This window comes from Trichechus manatus, unplaced genomic scaffold, assembly GCF_000243295.1.
Source record: "Trichechus manatus latirostris isolate Lorelei unplaced genomic scaffold, TriManLat1.0 scaffold00202, whole genome shotgun sequence".
Taxonomy (NCBI): Eukaryota; Metazoa; Chordata; class Mammalia; order Sirenia; family Trichechidae; genus Trichechus; species Trichechus manatus.
The window spans coordinates 2,505,563-2,524,068 of record NW_004444138.1 but is presented as its reverse complement, the minus strand read 5'-3'; the positions used below and the strand labels follow the sequence as shown (position 1 = coordinate 2,524,068).

Genomic DNA, 18,506 nt, shown 5'->3' with positions numbered 1-18,506 from the left:
GATTTTTTTTCATTATACACTTCCTCTCTCCATCACAGTCACTAAGTTGGGGGTCTTGGAATTAAACCCAACTGTATCTCCTTCAAGATCCATGCTGTTCCTATTCCTGGTCACATCCCAATACCCCCACTTCAAATCTCAGTTTCCCCATCCATAAAATATGATGATAATCCTTACAACTCAAGGCTGTGGGGGAGAGCAGAGAGAAGGTCCTGTTGGTATTGTTATTTAGATTTGCTGGTGGACAATCTCGCAGGGACACTCACTGATTCAGCCCCTCTCCTGGGAACTGCGCTGTTCCCTGTATTAGCAGGAAGGCTGAAGCAAGTTTTAAAAATCCTTTCACAAGTTTATCACTTCACAGTTTTCAAAGCACTTATCTCATTTGATCTCATTTTATCCTCACAACAACTTGGATGATTCTCACCAACAGTAATGAAGAAAGCAGAGAACTATATTTGCATTGTAATTGTAATGTTGTCCAAAATGAGAATCCTCCTTTGGGAGACAAATTGTTCTTAGCACCACATTTAGCTAGCTTGGCTTTCTTTGGAAACCCAGACCCTGGTGCTCACTATGAATTGCTAAAACCCATTCTGAATGAAAATAAGCACAGACATATATAGTAAGCTGATTTGAATGGAAGGCATGATCCACACCTGCTGCAGACCCAAGGCTGCATATGGGAAAAGTGAAGTTGGACTATTCATGTCATCTTACCATTTTCACCAGATGTCTTGTCTTTTCCGTTGGTTGCCCCAGAACCTTGTCGCTAAAGGCATATAAAAAGAAAGAAAAAAGAAACTGTTACCACATATAGTCAGGATTATTTTGTCTCCTTTATAGTTTCAAATATCTCTTGCATTATACCAAGTTCTATGTAACTTTAACTCAGATGGTTAAATTGCGATGCTCAAGAGACCAAAGTCATGAGCTCAACCCAAGAAAGGAGCTGGTACAGTGGCAAAGACTCTGTCCCTCGTTCACTGCTCTACTAATGCAGTTCACTAGTCACAAGGGAAACCAGATGATAGACTGTTGTAATGTGAGAGCGAAGGCCAAGGGTTTGCACAATTGCGGGACCAGAACCATCCTATTTGTCAATGACGGACGTTACACGGCTGTATTATCATTCCAATCACTATGCCTATGTCTTGTTTTTAAATAAGTTTTAATGATCTAAAAAACTCATGAATAGGTGAAGCACAGGACATTTAAAAGACAGTGAAACTATTCTACATGATAGTGTCATGGTGGACACATGACATTATGCATTTGTCAAAACCCACAGGATAGTGAAACTATTCTACATGGTAGTGTCATGGTGGACACATGACATTATGCATTTGTCAAAACCTACAGGACTATACAACACAAAGAGTGAACCCTAAGGTCAACTCTGGGCTTTAGTTAATAATAACGTACCAATACTGGTTCATTGATTGTAACAAACGCACCACACAAACGCAAGACGTTAATAATGAGAGAAACAGGATACAGGGGAGAGAAGGGATATATAAGAACTCTCTGTACTTTCTGCACAATTTTTCTGTACACCTAAATCTTTTCTAAAAGTAAAGTTTATTGAATTAAAAAAAGAAAAAACAAACTTATGTTGACAGTTTCGCCTATTGCTGAGTTATTTTTCTGTCATTTTTTTATGCCTGTCCTGTGCATTTTCATTTTACCAGGTTTGACCAGAAGTATGAAAATTTTATGGTTAGACTTGAATCTTCAGGCAAGCTTCTCTAGGTAAGCGTTCTGGTGTGTCGTGTGAAATGTGTTACATATGTAAACATACAAGCATATATCCTCAAAGTTTATCCCGTTACTGTCTTTAAATAATATAATGTTCATAACTCATAAAATGATGTTCATAACTCTTCTAGTACTTGGAGAGAGAAGTATTTGGTCCAGCCAATTTTTTGATCATTAGCAGAAAATATGCTTAGAGTTAAAAAAGCTTAAAGAGACAAACAAATCTTTCTTACACGAAATACATCCAGAATGTTCCTTAGAAGTGAGGATAGCGAGACTTCAACTCACACATCATCAGGAAAGACCAATCGCTAGAAAAGAACGTCAAGTTTGGTAGAGTAGAGGGTCAGTGAAAACAAGGGAAACCTTCAGTGTGGTGGATTGGTACAATAGTTGCAACAATGGACTCATACCAATGATCATGAAGATGGCACAGAACTGGGCTATGTTTCTTTCTGTTACACGTAAGATTGCCATGAGGCAGAGCCAACTTGATGGCAACTAGCAACAATGAAGAGACGGTAAAGTCTCTAACTTTCCTGTAAAGAAAGCAAATGAGGCCCTGGTCGGTAGTGTGGTTTGTTCAAGGTTACTTAGCCAATTAATTAGTGGGGGAGTCAATTTCTTGCAGGAGTGTTGTTGTTATATAACTATCTGAATGGAATCCTAGAAAGAGAGGCAGACCACTGAACACAGAGAAAACCACTACTCCTTTTTGTATGTGACCCCCGCTATGGGATAAGAGTCCTCTCAAAATTCATAAAGGCTTTCAGGACTTCAGCCTAAAACAGAATCATAAAAATAACGATCAGTTCACTTTCTTTTTCAATACTGTCATGGAAATCCCAGATCATTAGTCAACTCTTGATTATCAACAGATGGATCATCTGGGAGAAACTTGCTTTCAAGTTTAATGTAATTAAATAGGTGAATGATAAAGACTTGTGTAAACCAAGTTCACCATTCCTGTGCACACTTATTGCCTTGTGCAGTTGATAACCCGAGAGAGACTAAGTAAAGTTTCCCATTTATTACCAACACCCTTCCACCACCACACACACACACACACACACACACACACACACACACACACACACACCCATCCTAGTCAACATGAAATATAAATGTGCTGCCAGGTCGTTGTTGGGTTTGCTGCTATCAAATCGGCCCCAGACTCGTGGAGGCCCCAGACTCATGGTGACCCCATGCACAATGGGATCAGACCATTGTGTTCCATAGGGTTTTTATTGGCTGATTTTCAGAAGTAGATCTCCAAGCCTTTCTTTCTAGTCTGTCTTAGTGCGGAAGCTCCACTGAAACTTGTTCAGCATTATAGAAACACGCCTCTACTAACAGAGTGGCCTCCACTAACAGAGAGGTGGTGGCTACACATAAAGTGCGTTGTGAACTTGGGTCTCCTGCATGGAAGGTGATAATTCTACCACTGAACCATCCCTGCCTCCAAACCAGTTGCCATTGAGTTGACTCCAAATCATGGTAACTGCATGCGTGTCAGAGTGGAACTGTGCTCTATAGGGTTTTCTATGACCGATTTTTTGGAAGTAGATCACCAGGCTTTTCCTCCAAGGTGCCTCTGGATGGACTCGGACCTCCAACCTTTTGGTTAGTAGCTGAGTGCATTAATCATTTGCACCACCTAGGGACTCCCTCCCAGGTCAGGGGATGGAAAAGTGACAGGTAGGAAGGTTACATAAATATGGGTCCCTTCTTCATATTTAATTTGGAGCATCTTGAATTCCCAAAACCCATGACCTGCCCTTTTTCATATGGATATACAAGGTTGCAGTCCTTAGCCAAACATCTATCGTTCATGAAGAAACTGTCATTTAAATCTCAAGTCATGGTGTTTCTCCAGTACCCAAAGTGAAAACCAGAAAAACAAATCAGTTGACCTCAAGTTGATTCCAACTCATGGCGACCCCGTATGTGCAGAGTAGAACTGTGCTCCATAGGGTTTTCAAGGCTGTAACCTTTCAGAAGCACATTGCCAGGCCTTTCTTCCAAGACACCTCTGGGTGGATTTGAACCACCAACCTTTCGGTTAGTAATCAAGGACTTAACCATTTGGGCCACCCAGGGATTGCTATCTAAGGTAATCAAACTGTAGTATATATCGTCTTGATTTAAACTAGCTAACACATTGCTTGCATACAGTAGATTTTCAAATGAAAGTGCCCCTTTCTTCTTGCTTATCCTTACTTTGACGTCTCCCCTTTTCAGCCACAAAGCTGGTAAGATGGCTTCATGGAAATGATGGAAATCTTCCAACCACCACTGTGGAGGGCCAAGCCAGTGACACAAGAGCAGTCCACAGCTCAACTACCCTAGAGCTTAAGCCCTCCACCCCTCCCCACATAATTCACAGACGGCCCAGAAAATAAATTGAATTCCATGGAATAAAAGGTGTCATGGATTGAATTATGTCCCCCCAAAAATGTGTGTATCAATTTGGCTGGGTTATGATTCCCAGTATTGTGTGGTTGACCTCCATTTTGTGATTGTAATTTTATGTTAAAGATGATTAGGGTGGGATTGTATAACACCCTTACTAAGGTCACTTCCCTGATCTAATGTAAAGGGAGTTTCTCTAGGGTATGGCCTGTACCACCTTTTATCTTACAAGAGATAAAAGGAAAGGGAAGCAAGCCAAGAATTGGGGACCTCAAACCACCAAGAAAGCAGTGCCAGGAGAAAAGCGTATCCTTTGGACCTGAGGTTCCTGTGCTGAGATGCTCCCAGACCAAGGGAAGACTGATGCATCACAAGGACATTCCTCCAGAGCTGACAGAGAAAGAAAGCCTTCCCCAGGAGATGTCACCCTGAATTTGGACTTGTAACCTACTAGACTGGAAGAGAATAAATTTCTCTTTATTAAAGCCATTCACTTGTGGTATTTCTGTTAGAGCAGCACTGGATGACTAAGACAAGGATCTTGTTTTAGAGTTGAGTTAAGAGTTGAAATTAAACGGAATTCTCATGCGAAATGGACGCACCCCCTATGCCCACGGTCTTTATGTGCCTTAGACGTTGGCACATTTCAAACATAATGAACACCTAGATCCAGAAAAGATTACTTTTTAGAAACCTGAGGAAAACCAAAATGAAATGTGGACAGGGAAGAAGAAGAGTCATTTTTTTCAGGATTTCTAAGACAGGGTTATTGTGCTACGTCATCTTTGATGGAGGCAGAATGAAGCTGATGGCTGTCACAAGGAGACAGTGCTTTGTATCAGAAAATGATCCTGATGAAAAAGACATAATCACCAAAAGCCGCTCATCTCAGGATCCTCTGAGAGCTTGCAACCTTTTTAAAGCAAGACTGGGGGCAGGGGAAGAACTATTCAAGAGTGCGTCTATTCCCGGGGTCTCAGGGGGCATCAAGGTCCCTGGGTGGCTCAGCTACAAACCTAAAGGTTGGTAGTTCTAACTCGCCCAGCAGCACCATGGAAGAAAGGCCTGGGGATCTGCTCCCATAAAGATTACAGCCAAGAGAACCGTACAGAGCAGTTCTACTCTGACACACACGGGATCACCATGAGTCAGAATCGACTACATAGCAAAGGGTTTGGTATACAGTGATCACTACACATGATTTTTATCAGCAGATGAGGTGTCAGTGATAAATAGGTAGGGTCTGTATTGGGCTGGGTGTCTGGGTAGTCTTAGTTCACACGAGCTGGGGCTGACCTAAGCATTCCCCAGGGATCATCTAGGCATTTAATTCTCACAGCATTCCTAAGGAGCTATCATTATTCTATTGTTATCCTCATTAGCCTCACTTTGCAGGTTATATCCTAAAGCACAGAGAGGAACTTGCTCAAGATTACACAGCACGGAAGTGGAAGAGACAGAATTCAAACCCGGAGACACTCACTCCAAAGTTATCCCTCTTAACTACTGTACCTAAGTGTCTCTCAATATCGTGTGTAGCATCCCTCCTGAGGAACTCCATCAGCAGGGGACACTAATAAGGCAGGCAAATCCAGGTTTTAAGGTTACTGTGACTTCATTAAGAGTCCCTGGGTGGTTCAAACGGTTAACACATTCAGCTGCTAACCGAAAGGTTGGCAGTTCAAGTCTACGCAGAGGCACCTTGGAAGAAAGGCCTGGTGATCTACTTCCAAAAAATCAGCCATGGAAAACCCTATGGGGCACAGTTCTACTCTGACACACAGGGGGTTGCCATGAGTTGGGGTCGACAACTGATTTTTACTGTTGCCTCGATTAGGATCCATAGGCTGAGAGTTTTGAGGATGTTTGGCTTACAGGAAGAAGCAAAGTCAACCCAACAGCCAAGGGCTCAATTATAAAATAGCTGCGAGATTTTTTTGTAAAGTTTCAGTAATATAAGAACCCAAAAGTAGGCTATGCTAAAATGAATAAACTAATGTAGGTCTTTCTCCGGAAGTCCACTAAGGGAAAGATTCTTTTTCATGAAGTGATAGAAGTTAGGGTCCTGGGGAAGAGGCCTCCTTCTGTTCTCATCCCACTCTCATCTCCAAGGGAGAGAAGACCTCAGCATCCCTCCTCCACAAGCCCCAATCATGAGCGCCTCATCCTGAGTACTTCTTTTACCTGCTAACCAGAAATAGTCATGTCTCAACAGTATCATCTATTCTAATTGGACTTATAAATAAAATCAAGTGTTAAGGGAAAAGGGCATGATAACTGCCTTCAGCACAAGCGCTGATACGAGATTCTGGAATTCTGACCTCTTTCCCTGGAATTTCAGAAATAATTGTGTGATTTTAGACCACCATTGCGTTATTCAGTTTATGTATCAATATAACCTAACAGATTTGGGTATGCAGAAGGTGGGAAAAGTTCTCTCAGGTCAAGTACATGCAACACAGTTCCCAGGTTAACTCAGAAGGGAAAGCATTCTGTTGGAGTTATCTAGAAAACCAAGTGTATTTGAGAGCTTCTTGAGTGGGGCATTCAATACCTTTCTATCAGGAGAAATTTGCTTGGATGTTTTCCAACAGATCTAGATAGTCAATTGTCATGGCCACTAAAAACAGTAGAGGTTGATATAGGTGGGCTTTTGCCTGTTTTTATCTCCTGGGGGTAGAGGCAAAAAATCAACCTCAATTTCAACAACAGCAAAAACAGAGTCACTAGATCTTATTACAATTCCACTTCCAGGGGACCACCACCATGATGCTTGCTGTCTGCTCCTGGGGATGGTACTCAGCACAGGTGTTCCTATTCAGGTCCTACTCCCAGCCATGCCCCAACTCTAACGACCTCACTTTCATAAGATGTTTCTGTTTGGGATTCTTCACAACACCTTGTGGCATCATGAGCATAGCACTTTCTCCCACGTTCTACTAAGTGTTTAGAATAACAGTCCCTTCCACCATCTGAAATTAGAGTCTCTGTTTTTCAAGCCAACTGTGTTTATACTCCTCTGGCAGACTGGCATCCCCCTTCAAATGTATGAAAACAATCTTACTGTCATCGCCAAAGACCTCTTCAAGGGACAGACGGTCCACAGTGGGAGAGTGTCTCCTCGTCAGATTTACCTTCACAATCATAAATAATAAAACCACTTGGCTCTTTAGAGCAGACAACTTTTCCTCAAAACCAGCTCTTTGGATACCAACCTCATTTCACCGTTAGGAAATGCTAAATACCCACCTAAGTTTGCAACACAAGAACTTAAAATTAAAAAGTATTGAAGTACTCTTTTTTCTCTCCCACAAAGCTGGTGGCTTCCATGCATGCTATCGAACTGTTGAGTAGCACTGAGGGAAGAAACTTAACCAGCTGCTGTCGAGTCGACTCCGATTCATGGCGACCGTGTGTGTGTCAGAGCAGATCTTTCAGAAGTAGATCATCAGACCTTTCTTCCAAGACACCTCTGGGTGGGCTCAAACTTCCAACATTTCAGTTGGCACCTGAGGACCTTAACTGTTTCCACCACCCAGGGACTCGAACACTGAGGACAATTGAGGGAACTCAGCAGAACCACTTCCAGATGAGGACTACTCTGGGTTCTCAACCCTTAGACACTCACCAAGTGGCTCACCTGAGTCTCAGAAAAGGATATTTCCTTCCTTGGTTATATTCAGTAATAAAAAGATGTTGTTGGGTGCCATCAAGTCAATTCCAACTCACAGTGACCATATAGGACAGAGTAGAACTACCCATAGGATTTCCTAGGTGTAAACTTTTCGGGAGCAGATCATCAGGTCTTTTCTCCCATGGAGACACTGAGTGGGTTCAAACCACCGGCCTTTCAGTTAGTAGCTGAATGCTTAACCATTGCCCACCAGAGCTTCTTAATAAAAAGTTAGTATTTCAGAATTTAATAAAGCTCTAATTAAGAGGAAGCTAAATAAAGAATAGGTATATGATAGGCCCTTGTGCCTTAAATGCTGCTTTTTGTAATCCAGTACATGCCAGGTGTCCATAAAAAGGCAGAAGAGGTATTTAAAGGGATAATGTTTTAATCCATTTTTCCTGAAAGTTCTATAGTACCAAGGACTGCATGAAAATAACAGAATACGTCTTAGTCTGGGTTTCCCAGAAAGCAGGGCCTGAGGTGAAGGCCGTTTGTGCTACTATTTTATTAGTGAGGGTGATGCCAGGACACAGGAGAAGAGATGGGAAGCAGGGGAGGAGAAGGAGACAATGGAAGGATGTTCCATCAAGCTGGCCACTGCTAGGAGCAGCCAGCTACTGATCCTGTGGGTCTGTCCTCCGAGAAATTGTGTGAATTGCCTTTGAGGGCATCTGTGTTAGTCTCTTAGGGCTACCATAACAAAGAACCACAGATTGGGTGGCTGAAAACAACAGAAACTTATTGCCTCACAAAATCAAGGTGTTGATGGGGCCATGTTGCCTCTAAAGACTTGAGGGGAGGATCCTTCCTTGCCTGTCCTAGCTTCTGATGGTTCCTGGCAAGCCTTGGCATTCCTTGGCTTGTAGATACGTCACTACAATCTCTGCTTCCATCTTCACTTCCCTGTGTGTCTGTGGGTCCTTACCTCTTTTTATAGGGACCCCAGTCATTGGAAACCCTGGTGGTGTAGTGGTTAAGAGCTATGACTGCTAACCAAAAGGTCGGCAGTTTGAATCCACCAGGCACTCCTTGAAAACCATATGGGGCAGTTCCACTCTGTCCTATAGGGTCACTATGAGTCAGAATCAACTCAACAGCAATGGGTTTGGTTTTTGGTTTAGTCACTGGCTTAGGGCCCTCCCTAATCCAGTGTAACCTCGTCTTAACCAATTACATCTGCAAAGACTCAAGTAGATATGAATTTTGTGGGGACACTGTTCAGCTCAACACAACAGAGCCTCAAGGGGAGAAGGGAACAAGTTTGTCCACTAGCTCCTGTTTCCCATTGGTCCAAGGTTTGCACCATGGAGTGTTCACCCCCAGCCGTTCTGGATTGTGCAAAGTCACGCTCCTAGCATCTGCTCCATGCTCCACAAGCAAGTGCCAGGGCAGGAGATGGAGGTAAGGAGGTTCTGCAGGTTGCACCTGCCTGAAATCTGTCTGAACCCTTGCAGAGCTGCCCGCCCACGAGTGTCCCCACTGATAGGGTATGAAGTAACACAAAGAGGTGTTTGATTAGCATGTAGATTTGTCTGGGTGACTTCTTTTTTTCAACCAAGTTGCAAAATCATGGGTAATCACTTCATATTAGATGCCCCACTAGCTGAATAGTCCATACTAATTTTCAGGTAAATAACCAGGTTTGAATCTATTTTACCCTGTACTTTGAGCTTGGAAGGGATATTAGGAGATGTCTGACATGTCTATGCTCTATCCAGGAGTTATACAAACATCAGTCATAATAATATAAATTAATAGTGTCAGGTTGAATAGAAAATGCGCTGGCATCCTGAACTCATAAACAACCCAAAGGCCATGTACATCACAAAGCTTATGCTTCCTTTGGAAATGAGAGACTTGATGACTTCCTGGTCCACTATTCTTCTAGCAAAATCTATTACAAAATCATAGTGTTCTTTGAGTTGTCACCATCAGATAAGGTGAATGAGACATTTATCTCAGGCACAGAATTTAAGGGGATACCAAAAAAACTCAAAAATCAAAATAAATTATGTTTTAATGCAACATGTTTAAAAACCAAAATTCATGCAAAATTCATGGTGAACAAAATATTAAAATTTTAAATACAGACAGGATCAGTATTACTGGTGTTTCCCTTTGCCTCTGGCTCTGATGTTGTTGCCCCAGTGCTTCCCTAAAGCAAGTAAATGACTCGAGGAACTGAATAGTTTCAAGTGTTTAGAAGATTATTCTAATACAGTCATTGAAACCCTCTCTTTACACCTTTCTCCTGGGTCATGGTTGTCAGGTAAGAATTCGTTGTCATTTTGTAAGTGTTTATTACATGATTTCTAGAACACTGGGGTGGAAGATCCCATCTTTCTTAATTTCTCACCCCTGACCTTATAATCAGGTATGCCTCTCATATGTCATGTTTGAAACCAAACTAACAAAGCCTGTTTCCTCATTAATGCTAACTCAGAATACCAGACAGATCATGTCTATTTGGAAAAAAATCATTCAACCCAGTACATATTGTTGCATCTTTAGGATGAAATATAAGTTCCCGTTAAAAGACATTTTTCACTACAGAAGGTCAAAGACAATGAAATGTGAACTGAATTCCAGCTGGTTAAATTTGGGGTGCAAATGACAATCCAAGAATATTTTCTGAATCTACACCTATAGCATGTAAGTGGATAAATCTTTACTCACTCTAAGAACTTGGCTTGGTATTTAATTTGGTAAGACAAAGTTTGACAAGAGGGTCACCACTTAGGGTTGGGGAACCTGGAGCCTTTTGAAGCAGTAAGGGCCAGGATGACTCCCATATTCCCCAGGGTCCCACCCATACCCTGCTCTTCCATCCTTATTTCGCTAGTATGTTGTTGTTGTTAGCTGCCATGAAGTCGACTCCAACTCATGGCGACTTCATGTACAACAGAACGAAACGTTGCCAGGTCCCATGCCATCTTCATGATCATTGGTTTGTTTGAGTCTATTGTTGCGGCTATTGTGGCAATCCATTTCATTAAAGGTTTCCCTTGTTTTTGTTAATCCTCTACTTTATCAACCACAATGTCCTTTTCTAGCAATTGGTCTTTCCTGATAGCATGTCCAAAGTAAGCGAGCTGAAATCTTGCCATCCTCACTTCTAAGGAGCATTCTGGTTATATTTAAGACAGATTTGTTTGTTCTTCTGGCTGGCCAACAGTACAATTCAAATACATCAATTTTTCTTCTGTCTTCTTTTTCCTTTATCCATCTTCCCAGTATACTTGTCCATCTTGCCACCAAATATTGAATAAAAGCTTTATACATGCATCTGACTTTGGTAACTCTGAGATGGGAAGAAAGAAGACAACTCTCATGCAGCTGGGTCCACAAGGGACAAAGGACAAAGTGTCTCCACAGAAGATGTTGCTTAGAGAGGCATGTTTCAGCTCCATCATCAAGCCATCACTGATGGAAGTCAAATGGCTACTCACTGTCAAGGTATCAAGCCTTTCACTAACGACCTCAGAAAGAAAATTCTGCAGCTAAAGGCTTTTGGTCTCTCCAAAGCTAAGAAATGAAAGATTATTTTCTCGAGCAGAAAATCAAAACTAGGTACATTTACCAATGTGCAAAACAACGTGCAGTGAAGGCCGTGGGTAGACTGGTAGACCCAGCCCCAACTCCGCTCTGGGGAGGTGATGTGTTCCTGGACTGACAGCTTTTGCCTTCTAGGAGCTGGCACTGGTTGAGGCTGGAGGGACCTGAGAAGAAGAGTGCATTCCTGCTTTTAGTTATCTCACAGCCTGGTGGGGCAGATGGAGAAGAAGCCAACCATCTCACTAGGAAGAGGAAAGATCTGTGCCACAAGAATGACTAAGTCAGGGGCATGGGGAGGGACCACAACTCACAGCAGGGAGGTTGGGAGTCGAGGGGGCTTCCCTCAACCTGAGGGAAGAGTGTGAGTCACTAGCTCCCAGAAGATGCATGTCACTAAGGAAATCCCTCATTGGAACCAATGTTTCCTCCCTCTGAGAAAGAAAGATGATAATCCCTGCCTCTTACTGGCCCCAGGTAAGGGACCTGGCACCGGCAGGTGTGCAATCCCCATCTGTTCCCTGCTTCACCCAGGACAGTGCTTCCCAGAAGAGTCATCTCAAGTGCACAACTTACCTGCATCAAGGGATGGTGCTGTTTAGCATTGTGCCCTCAGTTCCCAACACCTGGCCTCTGTTGGCCCCTGTCTACCAAGTTGGTGTAGGGATTCCACAAAGGAAGGAAAGAAAAATCCATCTCATTCTTGTGGTAGCTTGGAAGCTCTTGTTAGCAAGTGCTACTTAATGCCATGTATTCTTTGGTGATGCATTTTCTCTGAAGTTATTTTTCTCTGTGGTGCTGTCTTCCTTGCGTGCTGCACTGTCCTGATATTACACATTTCTAATGATTCCAGGGTTTCCAGCTCCCCTGAAATAGTAGCATCGTGATACACAGCTCAGAGGGGTCATAAAGGAGAGGAAAAGCACACATCTGCAAGTCTTTGGCGTATCTTTGCGCGCTCAGCCTCGGGGGCCATGAATTTTCCCATAGTGTAGCTTCTTCACAGAATCAATGCCCTCCATGGAGAGACATCGAGATGCAGAAATGCCCCAATTATCCCAGCCAGCCCTGCTAAGAGTGTGTCCTGTGGCTTTCTTCTGATCACCGTGTTTATAAAGAAAAAAGGTGTGTTTCTATGGTATTATGTTTAATGTTTTATGGAGAATTGTGAGTCTCTGAGATGGAATATCAGACTTTAAATGGCTGAGGGAGCAAATCCACAGCAATTATGCACTGCAGTGGATAAACAGCTGGGTGGACCAGCAGGTTGTTGATGATTGTCCAGGCCACTTCAATCCTTAGGCATGTGGCTTTTGAGGAACATCAAAAGCACATCATTAAAGCACCTTCCAAATCAAAGTCTCTGAATTTGTCTGAAGAGCAAAAGAGACTTTCATGCCAACGTTTTATAATAAGGAGAGAACAGATTTATTTCTTGCCACTGATATTTTAAGGTCTTCTATAACTCCTCTAGTAGAATTGCAAAAGTTGAACATTAAAAGCACCACTAATTTAATCCTTAAAGATGCAGAAACTAATGTTAAAAGCGAACTTGAGCCGGAAAGGTTGGGAAAAAAAGATAGTTGGTTAAAAAAGGGGAAGGATCTTAACGACAGGGCATTAACCTTTCTAATCCTTCCACTGCCTCATTCTCACCTCACAGAGACCCGTGGGCTGAAATTCCACCCCAAATACAATATTTTATTCCTAGCATTTTTATCCTGACCTTTTTAGCAGTAGAAATAATTAGCATCCCTATAGTCTAGGCAGACTTTATGAAAGGACCCTTATTTTTAGAGATTCACGATTTCTCTGTAGAAATTCACTTTAGACTTTATCCTACAGCCGTATTTTTAAAATCAGCGTTTTCTGGTCCAATCCGCAACTGATCATGGGGATGGAGCAGGACCAGGCAGCATTTTGTTCAGTTGTGCATGGGGTCACCATGAACTGGGGACCAACTCAACGGCTGCTAACAGCAACAGGAAGCCTTACATACCTCTTTGTATCAATTTTCTTTTTAAATAAAAGTGTTTTCTGTTTATGAAAGTAGGATATGGTCATTGAGAAAATTTTGGAAAATAAAAGCATGAGGAAGAAAGTAAAAAAACACTATAATCCAACTAGACAGAGTTAATCAATAATAATATTTCAGAAGCTCTCCTGCCCATCTTTTTTTTGTGTGGACACATACATAGTCTCTGCTTTATAAGAATCGTCCTGTGCCACACGTATCATTTCTAACAGTTGGTGTCTTCATAAGCTGCAGGGTGTGTTGCAACTTAAAGAGGAGTTGCGTGACGGCCTGGGTGTGAGATCCTCTATAATTTCATAGATTTGACAACAAGGAATGTGTGGCTGAGGCTGCTTGGAGATGCTCAAGGTCTCATGCCCTTTCTGTGCCCTCTCTGCTTCTGAGATCTTACAAGAACCAGGAGCTGTCGTCACTTTCTTGGTCACTGGTTAAATTTTTCAGACTTCAGCTATTACTCATAAAGCACCGTTTAGAAATTGTTGCAACATCTAATTTATTTACTTGCAGCCTATGTGTTTATACTATTGTAAAGACAGTGTCAATACCTTGCACCAAGGGCTGGGTATATTTTGACTTAGGGTAGGATGAGGAAGGATGTAGGACCTGATGTTGGGGTGAAGAGAGGGAACTGACCACAAAAGGACACAAAGGAACTCTTTAAGGAGATAGAATATTCCATATCTCAATTATGAGACTGTAAATATGTGTCACAACGGATCAAACTGTACAAGTAAAAAGGGTAGATTTTATTATATATAAATTATACCTTAATAAACCTGACTTAAAAGGAAGAAGAAAAAGAAGAATGAGGGTCCTGGAATCAGACTGCCCCGGTTATCCCAGCCCTGCCACTTAGCAGCTGTGTGACCCTGAGCAGGTCACATAACTTCTCTGAGCCTCAGTTTCTGCTCCTATAAAATGGGTTTAACAATCTATCTACTTCATCGGGTTGTGAGAATTCAATGAGATAAAAGTACTCACATTGCATGGATCTGGTCCCAAAAAGGAATAAGACTGCAAAGCAGTGGTAAAGCAGGCTTAAAGGGATATGCCCGAGTCCATTGTATTTGGAGTGTTGTATAGCTGAGAGAACAAAAAGTATATTGCGCTCTGCTGCTTGAAGACTGGGATTAACCTGCAGCTCTTACATATGGCCACATGATCCCGGATAAGTGATTTACTTTTCAGAGCCTCAGCTTCTTAATCTGCTCAGTTTCTTCTTCATGGTGAATTAAAATGAATAAAATAATATAAAACGCTACCTCACACGGCTAGTACGAGAATCCAAAGAGAAAGAATTAATATGTGATTGTTGTTCACAAAATGTACAGCCTCTGCCTGTGTTAGTTGTTGGGTTATGATTTCAGTTGGAGTTTCCTAGACCTCTGATTCCAGTGCAGATGTTTTCTGCGTATTTGGTACAGGTCACAGCTTCTATTTTGCTCTAGAAAGAGAAGGTGCAGGAGCAGCATAGGCTGATGACCAAGGGAGGAATGTGAGAGGAACCGGGGGGACTATTTGTGTGACTCTCCTCAAGTCTGAGGTTGTATAAATGGTCACGTGAATCAGCATACACCTATACCCACTTATCCCAGCAATATTCATTAACGTGCCTTCAGCCATCTGTCCACCACCCTTTGTCAGTTTGTCGTACTGGGGTGGCTTGCATGTTGCTTATGATGCAAGAAGCTATCCACCAGTATTTCAAATACTAGCAGGGTCATCCATGGTGGACAGGTTCCCACAGAGTTTCCAGACTAAGACCTGGTGATCTGCTTCTGAAAATTAGCCAGTGAAAACCCTGTGGATCACAACAGAACATTGTCCAATATACTGCTAGAAGATAAACTCCCTAGGGTGGAAGGCGTTCAAAATACACAGTAGCTAAGACAATGGATTCAAAGATACCGACGATTGGGACAATGGCACAGGACCGGGCAACATTTCGTTCTGTTGTCCATGGGCTCACCGTGAGTCGGAGCTGACTCGAACGACAGCAACTAACCACAACAGTTGTCTTTGGAGGCTCCATGGATCTGTAAGGTGTTAAAATGAAGCAAGAATGTGGATCTCATTATCCACCTCCTGCCTCTGAACTGCACTGAGAGAAATTTTTCTTCATCTGAGTTATCCTTAGAATAAAGGTTGTAGATGTGAAGGCCAGATGCTCTCTAGAACAGCCATTGTGATTGAAAAATAGACAATCATAGGCTCTCAGACAAAGACATAGATGTCCTAAAGTTTATGACTTCTCACAGTTCACACAGAAGTTACCAGATTCAGCAGAGCAGAGAAGGACAGGAAAGTTTTGCTTTCTCTTCACATTCCTGGTGGACTTGGGTGGCCAGCCAGATGCCAAGAGGAAGAAAGGAAGTGGAAAATTTTCAATGAGAGACATTTAAATGCAGAAATTGATAGTTGACTGTAAACTGACCCGTTTAAGGACAAGTCCGCTTTATACAAATGATTAGGGGAAAAAAGTCAACAAGCCTGGCCAGTTTTCAGGAATTAAACAACATTTATAAAGTGAAAACACAGAGCTTTCCTGTCCCCCCTAGAATGATGTGATTTTTTTAGGGCACTTTTATATTTTAGCAGCTGGGGAAGCGAACGTGAGGTCAGAAAACACACATGCGATCTCCCCAGATTACAGAAACTGGTCACAGGGAACACAGCCTCTTTTCTTTGCTTCCACCAGCATCCCATTATTTTGTCCCTCCAACAAAAGACTAATGGACCCTCCAAAGGACTAATGGACCACAACTACCACAGCCTCCACCAAACTGAGTCCAGTACAACTATATGGTGCTACCACCACTGACTGCTCTGACAGTGATCACAACAGAGGGTCCTGGACAGAGCTAGAGAAAAGAAAAATGTAGAACAAAATTCTAACTCACAAAAAAAAGGCCAGACTTATTGGCCTGACGGAGACTGGAGAAACCCTGAGAGTATGGCTCCCGGACACCCTTCTAGCTCAGTAATGATGTCACTCCTGAGAATCACCCTTCAGCCAAAGATTAGACATGCCCATAAAACAAAATGAGACTAAAGGGGCACACCAGCCCAGGGGCAAGGACAAGAAGGCAGGAGGGGACAGGAAAGCGGATAATGGGGAACCCAAGGTTGAGCAGAGGAGAGTGTTGACATGTTGTGGGGTTGTTAACCAATGTCACAAAACAATATGTGTCTTAATTATTTAATAAGAAGCTAGTTTGTTCTGTAAACCTTCATCTAAAGTACAATAATAAATAAATAAAATAAGGCCAAAGGATGGCAGAAGACTAAAGAATGAAAATGTCCCATGCCCTGGGAAATCTGCCCTGTTGGTCCCCAAGCAGTCATCCATACTGGGCGAAATGGTCACTCCCATGGCCGCACACACCATTTTGCTCCACTACAGTTGAGCTGATCGTGGTCTACTTCTGCATTCAACTTCTGCATTAAGTGAACAAAAAGGTGTCCATGAGAAGAAAAGACACTAGCCAAATCCATTATCCGAGAAAAGCCCAGAGGTGGATCCAACATGGTGCTATAGACAGAAGTACCACGTTGTCCCTCCACAGCAAAGACCCAAAAAGCTAAGTAAAAAAAAGACAAATGTCAATTCTGGAACCCTAAGCATCCAATGAAGGGATAAAGAACTCAACCAAGCAAACACCGAATGGAATGAGAAACTGACAGAGAACAGAGAACTAGGAGAGATACAAGTGGAGGTCCCCTATCAGCTAACACAGCATGGATACTCCATCTTAGACTTCTATTGGAGATCAGTGGACAGGGAATATGAGAAAGCAGCTTCACGGAGCTCCCAGCAGGAGACAGAGTACCTGGTAACCAGCTTTCCCACCTCCGACCCTTCTTGCCCCTGCTCTGCCTCACCACTTCCCAGCAGGCCTATCCCATGCTTTCCAGCAGACCAATCAGCCACCTCCCAGAAGGCTGAGTGACCAAGGCCCAGGAGGCGCCCCCTCCATGCTGCTTGGATTCACCTCACTCACACTGGCTGGCTCCTTCCGTGTCATTTCTTTGTTGCTGATGTTGTTTTTTTCAGCTTCTTTTGGTTTCTTCCCTGCCTCTCACTCACCTCCTCCAACTCCTTTCTCTCGAACACCTGGCTCCTTGTGCCATCTTTGCTTCTTGTTGATAGGCTGTGAAGCGCTGCTGGGCTGGGGAACTGCCTCCCTGGTCCCCATCACCAAGCTGGTGGGATCCCTGGGGCCTTTTTGTTTTGTCTGTTTTCTTTTTCTTTTTGCGGCTGGGGAGCCCCTTCTAGCCAGGCTGTACTGTGCGGCTTGGAAGCCACTTCCCCAGTCTGCATAGCTGCTCCAGTGGGATCCCTGGGGGTCTTTCTTTTTATTATTTTTTTCTTTTCGATTTTCCTTTCTCTTCATTTTTCAATTTCTCACGTCTCTCTGCATTCCTTCTTTTCCTGTCTCCTGAATACCTGGCACTATGTGCCATCTCTGCCCCTTCTACACGAGCTGTGCCCTGAGGCCTGAGAGCCACTTTCCTGGTCACCGGTGGGATCTCTGGTGGCATTTCTTTTTTTTTTTTTTAATTTTTATTTATTTATTTTCTCTTTTCCTTTTTGTTTTTCTTTATTTTGTGGTTTCTTGTCTCTACACTCCAGCGGCAAGATCCTTCAGCACCTTCTAGTTTTGTTTTTTTGGCACCTGTTTCTCTCTCCTTTCTCTCTTCTTTCACGCACCCATCTTAGCTCCACACATCATAACCTCCTCCCTCCCTCCCTCCTGCCTATCTGTACCATGCGCTGAACTTCATACCCCTGAGCAGCACAGGCACGGCCTACCAGAACCTGCCCTACACTGACCCCCAGCCTACCCTGTCAGCCCCAGAATGTGCCACAAACAACTCATCCTAGACCCTCTCCTTCAGCTAGACCTGCCTGCTGCACCATAACTGAGCAACTGGCGCTGTCCATTGCACAAGGAGGTGAAAAGTATTCTGCCCACAAGGAGCAAATAACAAAGAATGCACAGCCCACCTGCTCAGACATAACCAAATAAAACAAAAAAGTAGAATGAAACGAACAAATCTACAATTAATAAA

General features: G+C 42.9%; 1 protein-coding gene across 1 annotated transcript in view; it reads right to left on the bottom strand.

Annotated features, from left to right (window-relative positions):
- PCP4 (Purkinje cell protein 4) overlaps positions 1-18,506 on the bottom strand; it is an 86,236-nt gene that overhangs the window by 44,767 nt on the left and 22,963 nt on the right. The window contains exon 2 of the mRNA XM_023742141.1: positions 721-772. Within this exon, the coding sequence (XP_023597909.1) occupies positions 721-772 (52 nt within the window). The remainder of the gene's footprint in view (positions 1-720; positions 773-18,506) is intronic.